This window comes from Papilio machaon, chromosome 24, assembly GCF_912999745.1.
Source record: "Papilio machaon chromosome 24, ilPapMach1.1, whole genome shotgun sequence".
NCBI lineage: Eukaryota > Metazoa > Arthropoda > Insecta > Lepidoptera > Papilionidae > Papilio > Papilio machaon.
The window spans coordinates 3999718-4014908 of record NC_060009.1 but is presented as its reverse complement, the minus strand read 5'-3'; the positions used below and the strand labels follow the sequence as shown (position 1 = coordinate 4014908).

Below are 15191 nucleotides of genomic sequence, written 5' to 3'. Positions count from 1 at the left end.
AGCAAAATATACTACGCAATAACATTTGTTGTAAATACATGTTAATGAGATTAACATTGTATCAGGTCTGTTACCCGTTCTGAATTTTAGTGTTACTTCTTGATTACTAGGTATAATCCATATATTACGCTAAAAACAAACTTAAAAAGCACGATACAGAGGATTTGAGAAATTTGTCCTTTTTGGAAGTCTGTTTAATAAATGATCTATGACGACACGATACGATTTTAATAAAATTAATTTGATATCTTTATTTTTTATATTATTTGAAACGTAATTCTTCAATAAGTTTCCTTAATAAAGTAATGAATTAATAAAAGTTAATAAAAAATTGATTTGTTTTTTCATGTAATTTCAAAACAGGCCACCAAGAAAATCAGTTAGAATTAAAATAGATATTTCAGACTTTTTGTCTTCAGGCTTCTGTCAGGTGATGGTTTTGGAAAATACACCGTGTTTTACAATTTAATAGAATATTGTATATTGGGACTATGACGCCAAATATTTTTAAATTATTTTACATCCAAGATACGTAATACGTAATAAATAATTTTGTACCACCATAAAGATGGCTAATTTTGCGTTGCTCTGGAAGGCACGCATTATCGAGAAATACAGGTCGGCATATGAAAAAGAGAAAATTAATTCAGTGTTACAAACCAATGTTGAAGTTCCAAAGAACACGTTGATGCAAAAATGGTCACATTACAGCTACAGTACGAAAAAACGTTTGGTAAAAAAGTTTAAAAATTTGTGCCCCGAAGGATCTTCCGTATTCAATTTACTCGTTTATTTGACAACCGATCAGACATTTCCAAATTTCTTAATGAAGAGCGTCATCGGATTTATTGGAGGAATTGTATTTACTTATTTATGCTTCATGTTTTTCGTATTTCAATTATCAATATCCCTGATGCATGCCACTATTATGAGCTCGATAATAGGCGTCCTACTTACTTTGGGATTGGCTTTCAGCTATCGAGTAAGGTAATTATATTTTTTATATTAAAGCTCTAAAGAATTTCACGTTATCACGATATGTGTATTTCAATATATGCGCATTACTACTAAAAAGGTTCTAGTTGTATGCCCAAAATATCTTCAATGTATAGGTAAAAGTGAGAATACTTATTTAGGATATAAAAAGAAAAAAAATGTTAGTGACTTCTACCATTTTTTTATATTATAAGGCGGCAAACGAGCAAACGGTCACCTAAATTCGAAATGACGACAAAAATCCTATGCGTCAAGTCCACTTCTCCTTTCCCTCCCTTTCTTATAAGAAAAGTATGGGAAGGGAAAAGACTAAATTATGCCTTCGACACGCACACTCAACAGACGAAATACGGAATTGCATCCACCTCACCTCTATCTTGTGATATTTCACTGGAGGTGGCCAATGTTGAAAATTGTTATATCGTAAGCTAATTATCAATTATCATAATTATCCAAGCTACAGTCAAAGTTGGAAGTCCGATGTCTGTGGTACTTATTCCTGAACTATCTTAAACAATAATTATAAGCCTAATTTCATAGATGTCTTGTATTTCTACTGATACCGCAATTCTTCTCCCGTGTTGGGAGATATACGTTGACTTGCTACGCTTTAGTGCTAATATTGACCGGCCCTGCAACAAACACGTTGAAGAACTCTGAAGTGTTATCCGAATCTATGGCTTGTCATCAGGTAATGTAATTCAGTATACACCATCGGGTCTTCACTACTGAAACTCCTATATGTAAATATATCATCATTGCTTACTGATCCAATGCCAGAAGGGAAACGTTTTTGCGATTATATATAGTAGTTTTCAATGATCTTGGATGTTTAACTTCGCGCGAGTAGCTACTCAGAACACAGTTTTAGATGCAAGGGGAGGGTATTGCGCAACACGCCGATGATCTTGGGCCGCCAAGTTATTTGGATAGATCTATACTTATGTCCGTTCCGATGTAATCACCTATTGGGACCAACTAAACCTTTAACTAGCAATTTTGCTCGCCTTATTATACTAAACAAATTTAAACATAGACACCACTTCGAACTCTGTTCTCTTGGAATGATGAATTAACTTTCGTTCTAGGAACAAATAAAAACCAGCGTAAAGGATATAATGGATTCCATAAAGAATCCATTTAACGCAATGAAAGATTGGATAGAGAGAATGACTGAAGGTATAAAAGGAATCGCAAAGAAACTAAAAACAACACTAGTTACGACTCATCGATTGGTGATTAATATTGGTAAGAAACACGCTATTATTATGACCAGTTTTTTTTTCTTTAACTTCTAACTAGCTTTTACCCGCGACTTCGTCCGCGCGGAATAAAAAATAGAAAACGGGATAAAAATTATCCTATGTCCGTTTCCTGGTTGTAAGCTACCTGCCCACCAATTTTCAGTCAAATCGATTCAGCCGTTCTTGAGTTATAAATAGTGTAACTAACACGACTTTTTTTATATATATAGATAGATTAAGTAAATACACGACATATGAAAATTGGTGTTGTACGTGATCTTAATTTAATGACTTTGTTTTTCAAGTACAAATTAACGAATGGAAACACAGTTATCACATATTGCATTTGACATTTTATTTGATTTCTCGAGCACTTGTGATATTCTCATAAGTTTCATTGATTCTGTTAAAGCAGTAATAAATATATAAGTTAATGACAATGTAAACAACTTTGTTGTTCTGCTATTTGTTATGTTGTTTATTGAAACTAAGTTTTTCGAATAATTCCAGCAAACGTTCTAGAATCTTCCTTTCCATGGTTGAATTCGATTACGAAGAAATGTAACCAGAAGTTAGGAACGCCGTACCAACATTGCGTCCGTATGTTGAACCTAGGTAGTAGCAGTAGGATATTACGATCTAAAGTACCAAGGTTCTTTAATTTTGACTATCTTGCTGAAGTGTCATGCCAATCTTTGAAACGCTTCAGAAGAATATGTGAGATTGCTGATTATACTAGGACAACTATTGTTGCTACAATGAAAAGAAGTAAGTTTTAGATAACTCTCTTCCGTTTCTTGATACGAAGAAGCCCGGATATTTTCTATAATACTGTATTGATTATTGCCATAAAGTTAAGAGCAGTTAAGTAACAATAACAATAAGTAATGTGGTTAATGGTACAAACTTGAATAAATACGAGAAGGGACTCGTCTGAGCGGTGATTTTTATCATCAGCTCACTATACGTCCCCACCGAGGGGCACGGGGCCTCATAAGTAAGGGGTGACTAGGCTATAGTCAACCCCGCTGGCCCAATGCGGATGGTCGACTTTACACATATCCTTTAATTTCTTTGAAGATAAGTTCAGGCATCACGATGTTTACCTTCACCTTAAGAATGTCGGATAAATGTACATATGTAAATCGAAAAACACATTGGTATATGACGGGATTCGAATCCAGGACCTGCAGATTACAAATCAAGTGCTGAACTCCTGAGCCACCGACGCTCCGGTGATTTACGAGGGTGTTATCAGACTATTCACAGACAAATATATTGATCAATTCACTAACAAGATTTCGGGAAACCTCACAACCTTAGCACCGATACGTGATTATGAGACTTCTAAACTAAATTTCAAAATCTTGTTAACATCTACATTTATGTTTTAGAATTTAAAAGCTTCGCTAGACGTGTCCAGTCATTGCTCTGCGTAAAGATCCACGTCCACCATTCGTATTCATTCAGTAGCAATGCTAGTCGCTCCGCTAGTCAGGTCGCTGCTGGTATCGTTACTGAGATTAGGAACAGAGCTGATCCGTTGCTGACTTGGTTGTCGTGGAGTTCATGTGTCACTAGTTTGTTTCTATTGCTCATTATTTTTAGGTGAGTTGATATTTTCTTAGGTTTGATCGAATTCTGCTTCCTCTTTAATAAAAACTAGCTTTTACCCGCGACTCCGTCCGCGCGGAATAAAAAAAAATAGAAAACGGGGTAAAAATTATCCTATGTCCTATTCCTGGTTCTAAGCTACCTGCACACCAATTTTCAGTCAAATCGATTCGAGCCGTTCTTGAGTTATAAATGGTGTAACTAACACAACTTTCTTGTATATATATAGATTAACTTAAAACTAATAATTTGATGTTAAAAATCTTACAGAGCTAAAAAATACCAACATATGTACGATACTAGATCTCGTTTCGACAATCGCTATGTTACTAAAGAGCTTCGTAACTTGGATTTTGAAAGGCTCAAAGAAGGCAAAGAAACGATTCTGCCGTTGAATCGCCGAGAGAAGGCCAAGTACATTACTGTGAGTCTGTTTTGTATTCTAAAATTAATAACAACACAAGCAAATTCTTAAGCCCAATGATACAAAAATCTATACTGTTATATCCTTTGTTAAGTTATTAAAAGACCCGATAAATGTCAGATTTTTTATTGATTATTTTCTGTTCTAAATATCAAGTTCATTAGTGAAAACTCTTGTGATTGATGAATCAATGTTCAACTTTACATAATAAGCAGCTCGCCATCTTTAATACTTGAGCAATAAACTGCATCGTAGTAAATTCCACAGACTACTTCATTCAGACTATTGGCATCAGAGAAAGTCTATCTTACGCGGTCTATCGTTCACATGGTGATCACAACATTCAAGCTACTTATCCACATGGCAGCAGATTACAGTCTATATTGGGTGTTAATGACGATACGGTATCATGAGAGATTTCAAACGCCTTTGCAACGTAAGTTCAATGTTTTAACATATTTCAGACGAGTTTTTGCTTGCGACTTTGCACGCGAGAAATTAAAAATAAACTTAATTAGTAGTCGATGTGTCCTTCCAATGCTCTGTTCTACTACTATGCCAAATTTCAGCGAGATCCATGTAGCTCTTCTGGAGATATCTTCAAACAAACATCCATTCATCCATCTATACATTCGCATTTATAATATTAGTAAAATGTCTTCGGGCTGCAATCTCTTCGCTATTCGACATATTGATGAATTATATAAAAATTCTTTAGAAAGACATACTTATTAAGGTTTCTAGTGTTACGAGTTGGACTTTCACTTATAATAAATCAAACAACAAGAAGCTACGATGGTAAATTGACCAAAGCTAAGATGGAAAGTTTAGTGTTACGTTAACTAATATTGCAATTGATTTAGCAAAATAAAACTGACCTAAGCGACTGTTTAACACCTTAGCTGCGGCAAGTAAAATCTTAAACCTTCGTCTTGTGCGGCGGCGGGCCAAAGTGAGCCCCCAATGATTTTTCCGCCAGTGCGTGGCAGGCCTTTCTCGACCCACCAGCATAAGGTTAGATTAAATCGCTATAACTTTGCGAAAACATAATATAGGTGTGTACTTTTTGGACTGTTAGAAAAACCTTGAACCCACCTTCTTTAGAGTTGATTCGCCCCGGGATCTGCCAAACAGGAAATGAGAAATGAACCAGGGAAAGTGGCGGGTCGATATCGACCAGCACCGCACTAGAAAGTATTTTTAGTAGTGATGGAAAGACAAAAATAAGGAGATATCGAAAATAAAATAGAATTGTAGAAAAGAAATGAAAAATAGTTTATTTAATTATTTATTTATGTTTGTCTTTAAAACATTTCGCACAAAGATTTTGTGTGCACATCCTATTTTTTTTTTCTTGAAGGAAAATATCTATTTTTTTCTTGAAGGAAAATATCTATTTTTTTTCTTGAAGGAAAATATTTCCTCACTGCTGTCACTATCACTTTTATCTGCCTCGCGAATTAGTTTATTTTCCAAAATTTGTATTTTTCTTTTGTTTCCTGCCATCGTGCGTCGTTAATTTTACGGAAAGAAAAAACGCGACGTACAGTTCAGTGAGATGGCTCAACACTAACTAGCGAAGCGGGGCGCTCCGTGCGGTATCGGGTCGCCAACCGCCTGTTGGGACGGCGGGCCGCGATAGACCCCTGCCGCACCGAGTTGATATTTTTCACCGTCAGTGCGTGGTAGGCCGATAAAGGCCTGCCGTGATTTTTTATGAGATAATCGTTCCGCACCAGTGAGAGGGACATAGTTTTCTTCGTCCGCACCAGCTGAAATTCCGCGGCAGGTCGATCTAGGCCTGATCCGCAGTGAACGTGTTAAGTAATCATTAACTCACCCTGAGTGTCGGAGGTAGATCATTGGAGGTCTCATTCAATTCTTATTTCACCACGAAACGACTTGGATTTAGTTTGAGTCAGAATTTGGGTTTGATTTTAATTCCTTCACTTGGAAACCAGTGCAGGGACAGTTTAGTCTGCCTCTGCTTCGTTGAGCTAGCTTCCTTTAGCCACACTTTGATATTAATTTTGTGCCTTGTATGTGTTTTTCTTTCTATCTTACTCTTTCATTTACTGTTAATTCTAGCTGGACCTACAAATGTGGGTGTGCATATATCAGGAAGTGGTCCAGTAGCAGAAATGCTACGTTCTTTGATAGGATTCCTGACCATACCATTGTCCGCACATCCATCTTCCACAGTCTCCTGTCTACCCAACCCAGACCCGCCTGATTTGTATCGTTATACACAAATTGGTAAGTTAAAGTCTACTATTGCGTTTCTACTGCCAACATCAGTATAAATACATACCTTCTTCGGTCTCCTATCTCTACAGGTGTACTAATATTTCTACTATGGTTCTTTGCTCTATTCGAGCCTTATGGGCTACGGCTGAGCCACGTTATTATGGGTCATTACCGTCCGGAGCGCGCAAAAGCCAGAGCATTGTGGCTTTACAATCATATATTGAAGAGTAGAGGTAAGTTAGCTTAAATTCTACTAATAGATTAAGTTAGTAAGTAAACAAGGAAAACTTTCGAACCTGGATAAGCGAGAGTCCAAGGGACCCCGATATTTTTCTTATTTAGGTTTCTGAGTTATCCAGTTCTCGCTTATACTACTGTATATAATAATAACTAGCTGTCGCCCGCGACACCGTCCGCGCGAATTTAAAAAAAAAAGATAATAAGTAGCCTATGTGTTCTTCCAGACTATTTTCTACATCTGTGCCAAATTTCATTATGATCCGTTTAGCCGGTCCGGAGATACCTTCAAACAAATATCGATCCATCCATCCATCCAAACATTCGCATTTATAATATTAGTAAGATATTACATGGAAACAGCGAAGTATGACGTATTTTGTGACACTGTTCCTGTTTAGTTATAATTTTACTACAAAATTATTCTGAATATTCAACAACGTGAGAGAATTTCACGCTCTATATCTTTAATTCCCCCTTCCACTGGTTTAATGGGGCGCTTAACGAAGCTATAACGATTTATGTTATACTAGGTACTATTAAACATACTTTTGAATTGTTTAGTTAGACTTAAAGATTAAAAAATCAGGACTTTACCCAACCAAGGTTTTTTTTTTGCCATACATGCTACCACGCTGTTACTATTCTTAGTACAGATATGCCTTAACCGGAATAAAACTTGCAAAATTCTGCCTATAGCTTTTTCTATCTTCCCTCTCGATAGTATTCCTTGCTTTTTCATAAAATTACATATTTTAGTTTGAAAAATTTAATTTAATATTTAAGGTGGTTTCATGAAGTTTGCTAGAAGAAAATTGCACAAGGAATATAAATATTTAAAAAAAGACGAGCTAACGTTCGTTGAATGGTTGGATTCTATTTTACCGTAAGTGATTTTGTACAAAATAAACTAAAAATGATAATTCCAAACAACCCATATTCTTTTAGGAATACATTTTGAGAAAGACATGACGTATGTAGAGTTATGTTCATAAAGATAGATTTTGTTGCGACTTTTTATATTTGTCACTTTACTACTTAGCTATAGAGTCAAATAAAAATCGTGGCTTCTCTTATTTAGCCGACTTCAAAAAGAAGGAGGTTATCAATTCGACTGCATTTTTTTTTATTAGTTTACTTTGTCTCCTTTCAATTAAAAAAAAATATTAGTAGCCTTTGTGTTCTTCCAGACTATGTTCTACATCTATGCCAAATTTCAGTGGATCTATGCTGCCGTTCTGGAGATAATTTGTAACAAATGTCCGTCCATCCATCCAACTAAACATTAGCATTTGTAATATTAGTAAGATTATAAGTAAGATGTATTCGTTAACAGTGTTATTGTAGTAGTATTTTTATCTATTTAAGATGCTGGTGGCTACGCTGTTTGCTAGGAACTGTACCAAAAGAACCAAATTGTTTGCTATGTGGATCTATTGAGGAGACCAACAAATTGGATTCGAAACTTGTCAGGTATTTAATGAAATTAACAAATCAATCAAACGTATTATAATAGTTGTTTTTTAGGATATCTTAATAAATTACGGATTCCTTTTATTTAAACATTGTCATAACAAAATTGTAACAAACATGTAATGATGACATTTCTAAGGTGTCTAGTTAGTCGATATTTCTTCGAAATTTTTCTATTCTATTTATTTTTTTTAATTTAGATGTGATACGTCAAAATGTCCAGGGGTATATTGCGAACGTTGCTTCAACGATTTAGGACAATTATGTACTATTTGCTTGAATCCCGAGGACTATGGTGATTTCAGTGATGTTAGTTTAGAAAAGTAAGTATTGTCTAATTTTCTTTCAAAACTTGTACTTGAAAAAAAAAATCGTTTTTCAATATTTCCATGTTTTAACACAGAGGTTCTTCTGAAGATAGTAACAGTGACTGTCAGGATTTCGATGAACAAATGGATACTGAAGATGATGCTAATTTTAAACAAACCGTAAGTTTAATAGATTCCTGGCTATTTAAATTACTCTGTAAAGTGCTTATGTACTGAAGTCTGAAAATTCCATACGTGTAGTCTTTGTTGAGTAATTTCTAATGGGAATACGTGTGCGAATGAATATATCCTGAAGAGTATATCATTTTATATAATTTCAGAAATATATTATTGACAAACCAAAAAATATCTGTGAGCGATTTGAATTGTTGCCTAAAAAGCAAACGGATACAAGAGATTGGTTTTTAACTCAAACAAAAAGTAATTACACTGAAGAAGATTCGCTTAGATATAAAAATGGTAGACGTCCACTTGCTGAATTGAACGGGAATCAAAGAAAAGCAAACATTGTAGAAAGTTTCAATGATGTTTATGACTTTGATGTAAAATTTGAAACAAATTTAATGCCATTAAGTGTATCTAGTAAACAATACAGTAATTTATATCCTAGTAGCACCTATTATCCAATAAGTGTTGAAGAAAAAGTTGATAAATATTGGAGAATATCGAAACACAATGTAAATTCCCAACTTAATAATGGTGTTCCTAAAAATTCAAAAGGTAATAAAGAAAACAAAGATATGAAAAGACTCTTTTCGAAGTATAACGATACGGGAGATAATTTTAAATATAGAAGGAAAAACGAAAGAAAGATAATAAATGAGATGAAACAAAGACAAAATCTAATCGATTACCTGAGAAGTAAAGTAAGCAAAATGCAATTCCGTAGAGTGAATTTCTTATCCACAAGCTTACCTTCATTGAGTGATTCTAAATACAGATGTAATAAGACCATAAATCATTTCCATGATGCATTAACAACAGGTTGCAGTGACTATCCATCGCCAAAATCTAGTTACTATGAGATTAAATTTAAATCCAGCTCTCTAACAGTTTCGAGAATGTCGCGTTCTAATATATTTGCCAAAAACTTACGACATAATTACAAAAGCATTTTTCGATGCAGTAGCAAAGATAGAAAAATTAATACTCGTCTATTCGCCAATGAAACTGATTATTGTAGCTGCGACTACAACTTTATCGAGCAACAGAACGTGTCTGATTATTGTAAAAAATCTTGTTTTATAAAATCAAGTAAGTCTGAATCAAATTCTAAGCAGACATTGGATAATAAAAAAGCAAGTAAGACGCCTCAGGATGAACCTAAGAAAGAAGAAGCATCAAAAAATAACGAAGACAATGATAAGAGTGCAGCAGGTCAGGGTGATAAGCAAGAACCAAATAAACCTGAGAGTAAAAGCACTTGTCGTTGTATCAAGCGCATGCGTAGGCTTTGCTTCTGTCGCCATAGAAAATTTAGTTTCACCCCGTGTTCAGTTTTTAAGAAAATGTTCAGAAATAATAAGAAAGCCTCACCTCGAACCCAGAAAACTAATCACAAAAAGAGAAAAAAGAGTAGTCACACGTCCAGTCATAAAAGCGATGACAACATAAAGAAAGATAAGGATGACGAGGATGCCAGGATTTATAGGCTGTCGGAATACATTGGCCAACAAGATTGGAAGAAAACAAAATTTAGTAAATCGAATCATTTGGAATTGAAAAAGAGCAAAATATTTCGAACTAATTCAGCTAAAAGTCTGCACAGACTTAAACTTCATTCTGGATCGAAAATGGTTGATGTCGTAAAAATGTCTAAAGTACGTCACTTTTATTAAATAATATCTTCTAATTTTAATAGTCTTTGAAATAAGGGTAAGATTAACTAAGTAACACTAGTCGTCGCCTATGACTTCGTCCGCACGGAATTAAAAAAAAACTTAATTAGTAGCCTATATGTTCTTCTAGGGTATGTTCTTTATCTACGCCAAATTTCAGCAAGATACGTTTAGTCGTTCTGGAGATAGTTAATAACTCATCCATCCATCCATCCATCCATATTAGCAACATTTACAGGTCAAACCAAAGAAGAATAAAAACAAAACGAAACTGATTAATGCAATTGAAGATGTAATAGCTGGACATGAAACAGATATTGAATTAAAATTAAATTCAAAGAAAATGACCATCACAACCGGAGAAAATACCGGTAATGTGGCTTTTTTAGTATTAAATAAGAAAAGATTTTTATGTATATTATTTAAAATCTCCTAAACATAAGCAGTGCTAAACTAAACTTACGTGACGTTGTGCCTTCGAGTAAAAGTAAATTTTCTATACTTTCTATATCCGCTGTTTTCTAAAAAAATTACTTACATAAATTCAAAAGTACCATCAGGGAATTTGGCGGTATTCCACTTTTTAACGAGTCATTTGAAACTTTCATAAGCATTTAGGCGACGTGACGACGCAGAAACAGTAACCAATAAGACGCAACTTTTAAATACGAAAAAAGGCAGATCAGTACTTCACGGCTTATTATGCCGTCGTTTGCGTAACTCTCTGCTACGTGATTGATCATTTTTAAAGGGTGGAGTTTGTCTTGTTGCAAGAAACACGGCAATTTTTCTATAAGTGAAACACCGCCAAAGGCCCTGACTGTACGTATATGCGGTTAATTTTTTTTTATTGAAATACTTTTAACAGCGAAAACCCAAAAATCCTTCCTGACGCATAAATGGTTTAATAATTACTACTCATTGCTTCCAAATACTTCATCCTTCTCTTTGAGGACAATAATGAAGGCAAAGAGAGCGGGTACGTTTTATAATTTTATTTAGTTTATACAAAATCAGATAAAAATACATATATAAGTAGAATGTAGAATAGTTTATGAAGACAAAGTGCATTCGATACCACAAGGAACTTCAAAAATATATAGAACAATACAATAACTTTCGATAAGTCACTTAATAGGGTCCAGCTATTTTTGAAATTCGTTATGGAATCGCTTCAGAGCGAATACACTTTGCCCTCGGGAGGCCTAGTCTAGACAGGACAATCTATATATATAAAAGGAAGTTGTGTTAGTTACACCATTTATAACTCAAGAACGGCTGAATCGATTTGACTGAAAATTGGTGGGCAGGTAGCTTAGGACCAGGAAAAGGACATAGGATAATTTTTACCCCGTTTTCTATTTTTTATTCCACGCGGACGAAGTCGCGGGTAAAAGCTAGTTATCAATAAAAGATGAGGGGAGACGAATCTTGTAAAAATTGTAAAATTTATCAAGCCAGCAATTTCTCCTTCAAATTATTTTTTTTCTTGTTACCTGCCTTTCAGCCAATTCTGTCTCCGACTACGGCATGTCACGGAGTTTAAGATATTATTGTTCTATAGGAAATACTGAATTCGATCAAATTGACTGGCCGTAAGTTAGCATTACATTTTTTTTAATATTAATTAAGTTTTTAAACATATTTTAAAGGGTTTATTGTAACAGGGATGCATTTAAAACTAGAGGTGTACCAAAACATTTATTGAAAAAGGAAGAAGGTACTCTAAAATCGGTAAGAAAAAATTCAACTAAAACGTTGATCGTATTTGTAACTGATATCTTATACGAGTAAAAAAATCACAGTATTTTTTTTTAAAATTTACTTATCTCTATAAATTGTCATTAAAAGTAAATTTAGATAAAATATAATTAAAATGTTTGTAATGTTTATAGTTAAAGGGGGAGAGTGAGGCCTCTCCATATCATAGCTGTTGCTGCAGTTCACAAGGTAATTATTTTTAATTTTTCTAAAGCAAAGTGTATGTAAACTAATTGAAAGATACTCTTAGTCCAATTCAGTAGAAATAAGAAATTTTAACAGACCTATCTAAACAGTTTACCTTTATAAAGATGTAATCACAGACTTCTTAAACACAGAGATGTTTGTATACTAGATTTAAACACTGAAACGTAGCAAAATAATTTAATAAAATAAAATTGGAATGTCTGAATGTAATATTAAAAAAATAATCATATTTCGTACACGTGGTGTATTTGCGTTGCTGAACAAAAAACAATTATTTAAAATTTTTGTATGTATATATTACTGTATTTATTCGCAAGGCCACGTTTGTTCATTTTGACGGGATTTGTCAGCAAGGTAGCTGCTTAATTCTGCGCTGACGAAGTCGCGGGCGACCGCTAGTGTGTAAATATGATTTCTCACCTCTATTGCATATAGGCTCAAGTCTAAACTAGTTTCAAAACATAACTAGTGACTACACCTGACTAACTATAGCCGTTTATAATGTCTCACGATTTTTTAATTATTAAATATGTTTATCAACTATTACGAAATAAAATTAGTTGTCTTTGTTACAGATATATCAAAGAAATACTTGAACAATCTCAAACATTATCAACCTAATAAATTAGGTAGTAAGTTGTTGATTTCTTTTTTGTATTCAATCATAGAAATAAAGTCTTATTACAATAATGAGTAGGATACAGATGTCGTAAAACACTAATTGTTTTCAGCTTCGTCAGTAACATTAAATTTCAAAACTGAATTTGAAATGCTCTCGAAACCGGTTCGCGGCATTAAACTGAAGTCCATCAAACAGTAAGTTTGTATTGACACTTTTTATTATTTTTAACCAACTTTAGCTTACAATTTATAAGCATTGCTATCACTGTTAGTTCTGTCAGAAAATATTTCAGACCTACTTAGGCATAGAAAATGACAATAAAATATGACAAGGCAGCTACAATACGACAATACACATCACTTTTATACTTTAACAGGGGGGCGCTAGTGTGCTATCATAATTTAGTTTAACTTATGCCCACCGGGTTATAAATTTTAGTTGAGTTACCCATGATTATCTGTCATTGTCTCTGAAAAAAATCAGCTGACAGAATTATGTTTATACGAAATTATCTAGACATTTGTTTTTAGTTTATTATTTAATTTTGAAATATTTGCTTTGCAGTGCTATGTCTGATCGGTTTCTACATTTGAGGTAAGTGTAATTATTTTATTTAGAGTTTATTTTTACTATCTCTCTCTCTCTCCCTCCTCTCACACTCTCTCTCTAATTATCTCTTTGTCATTTATCTAATGAGCCTCTTTAATTAGGTTACAAAAAATTGTCATTAAACGATTAAGTTACTGATTTTTTACAACATATATAAAGGATCGTCCATTAATCATGATGTTTTTAGCAATTTTTGACACCCACCCCTTCTTAGGTGATACATATATGGTTAGGTTTTAGACTACCCTTCAAGTACGTAAATCGAGTGTATTTTTTATTACAAAATAATATTCATATTTTAAATAATTTTTAATTTATTCACTATCTTTACGTTTTTTTAATTATAAGTTGGCAAACGAGCAACAGCCGCTTGAAATCGCAGAAATAGTAAATTGACTGTGTAAAGACATCCGTAATTGGTTATGCGTTGCTTCCCTTTAATCTTACTTACGAAACGCGGAATTACTTCCACTTCACCTGTCTTGTGGTCTGTCTGTTCTGTGTGGTCGTGGTATATCACCGGTCGAGCCGACCGAGCCGTCATCACTCAGAAAATAAATACACGTCATATCTTAGCGTAGGATTTTCGAAAATTTAATTGAGGAACTTTCTTAAGCTTAGGTATATCCTAAATTTGAGTATTTACTCAAATAATACAAACGTACGTACACTGTTATTACTGTCCCCTTTGGGACAATGATATGGTACGGGAATGGGTTGCTAACTAACTATAGTTTCGGTAGTGAAAATCAACGGTTAGGAATTGAAAAAGTACCTACAAAATGCATAAAAAATCCATAAAATATCTGAATAATTTCTTAGAATATTTCGTATATCGTAGATGTCACATAATTTTATTAATATTAAAAGAATATATCCTTCCTAACTGTTCTTAATATTTCACTATTTTCATGAGAATTCACTAAGGAGGTAAGAATTTAAATAAAGAGTTCGAAATGCAATTTAACCTCTTTATAAAGATTTACTAAAGACATTGACGATGATAGCGGAACTTTCAAAATAATTGTCAATCAAAATGTCAGAACTAAGGTGTCATGTATTAGGTTTGTTGCGCAAATTTTCAAAATTTTATTCCAGTAATTTAAATACACTCTGTGAACATTTGCTGTTGTTTTCTTCTACTTTCATTCCTCTCGGATCTGATGCTGCAAAACGGATAAAAATTACATGTGGAATCGTCATTGAAATGGGATCATTAATTAAGGTGTTACACTTGTTAATTATCTATTGTTTGTGATTAATAACTACTGAAGTTTAATTTTATTTCATTATCCACAAGTAAATTTATTTAGATAATGTTCTTATTGATATTTCATAATTTGAATAGAAATATTTGTCTGTGTAAATGTGTCGAACAATTCATCTTAATACTATACGACTTATGTTTGATTTAAATGTTTTAAAATTAATTTGGCTGATTTAATGCTAAATAGATTTTTAAATTTGCGAATGCAACTATCCAATAATCCTGAAAAAATATTTTTTTTTCCTTTGATTTTAAACTCCCTTGCAATATCGTTATATCTTGCAATATATAACAGTTATATTTCTACGTTGAATGTACACAAG

At 33.6% G+C, this 15191-nt stretch overlaps 1 protein-coding gene across 1 annotated transcript in view; it reads left to right on the top strand.

Annotated features, from left to right (window-relative positions):
- Positions 1–568: 568 nt before the first annotated feature.
- Positions 569–15191, top strand: part of LOC106719048 — a 32327-nt gene continuing 17704 nt past the window's right edge. The window contains exons 1-22 of the mRNA XM_045683903.1: positions 569–987; positions 1537–1687; positions 2085–2244; positions 2751–3008; positions 3635–3848; positions 4125–4278; positions 4546–4714; positions 6367–6534; positions 6615–6758; positions 7549–7648; positions 8131–8235; positions 8436–8558; positions 8639–8723; positions 8885–9284; positions 9549–10262; positions 11271–11381; positions 11910–11997; positions 12070–12136; positions 12298–12352; positions 12946–12999; positions 13102–13186; positions 13557–13586. Coding sequence (XP_045539859.1) covers positions 569–987; positions 1537–1687; positions 2085–2244; positions 2751–3008; positions 3635–3848; positions 4125–4278; positions 4546–4714; positions 6367–6534; positions 6615–6758; positions 7549–7648; positions 8131–8235; positions 8436–8558; positions 8639–8723; positions 8885–9284; positions 9549–10262; positions 11271–11381; positions 11910–11997; positions 12070–12136; positions 12298–12352; positions 12946–12999; positions 13102–13186; positions 13557–13586 — 3854 coding nt within the window. The remainder of the gene's footprint in view (positions 988–1536; positions 1688–2084; positions 2245–2750; positions 3009–3634; positions 3849–4124; positions 4279–4545; positions 4715–6366; positions 6535–6614; positions 6759–7548; positions 7649–8130; positions 8236–8435; positions 8559–8638; positions 8724–8884; positions 9285–9548; positions 10263–11270; positions 11382–11909; positions 11998–12069; positions 12137–12297; positions 12353–12945; positions 13000–13101; positions 13187–13556; positions 13587–15191) is intronic.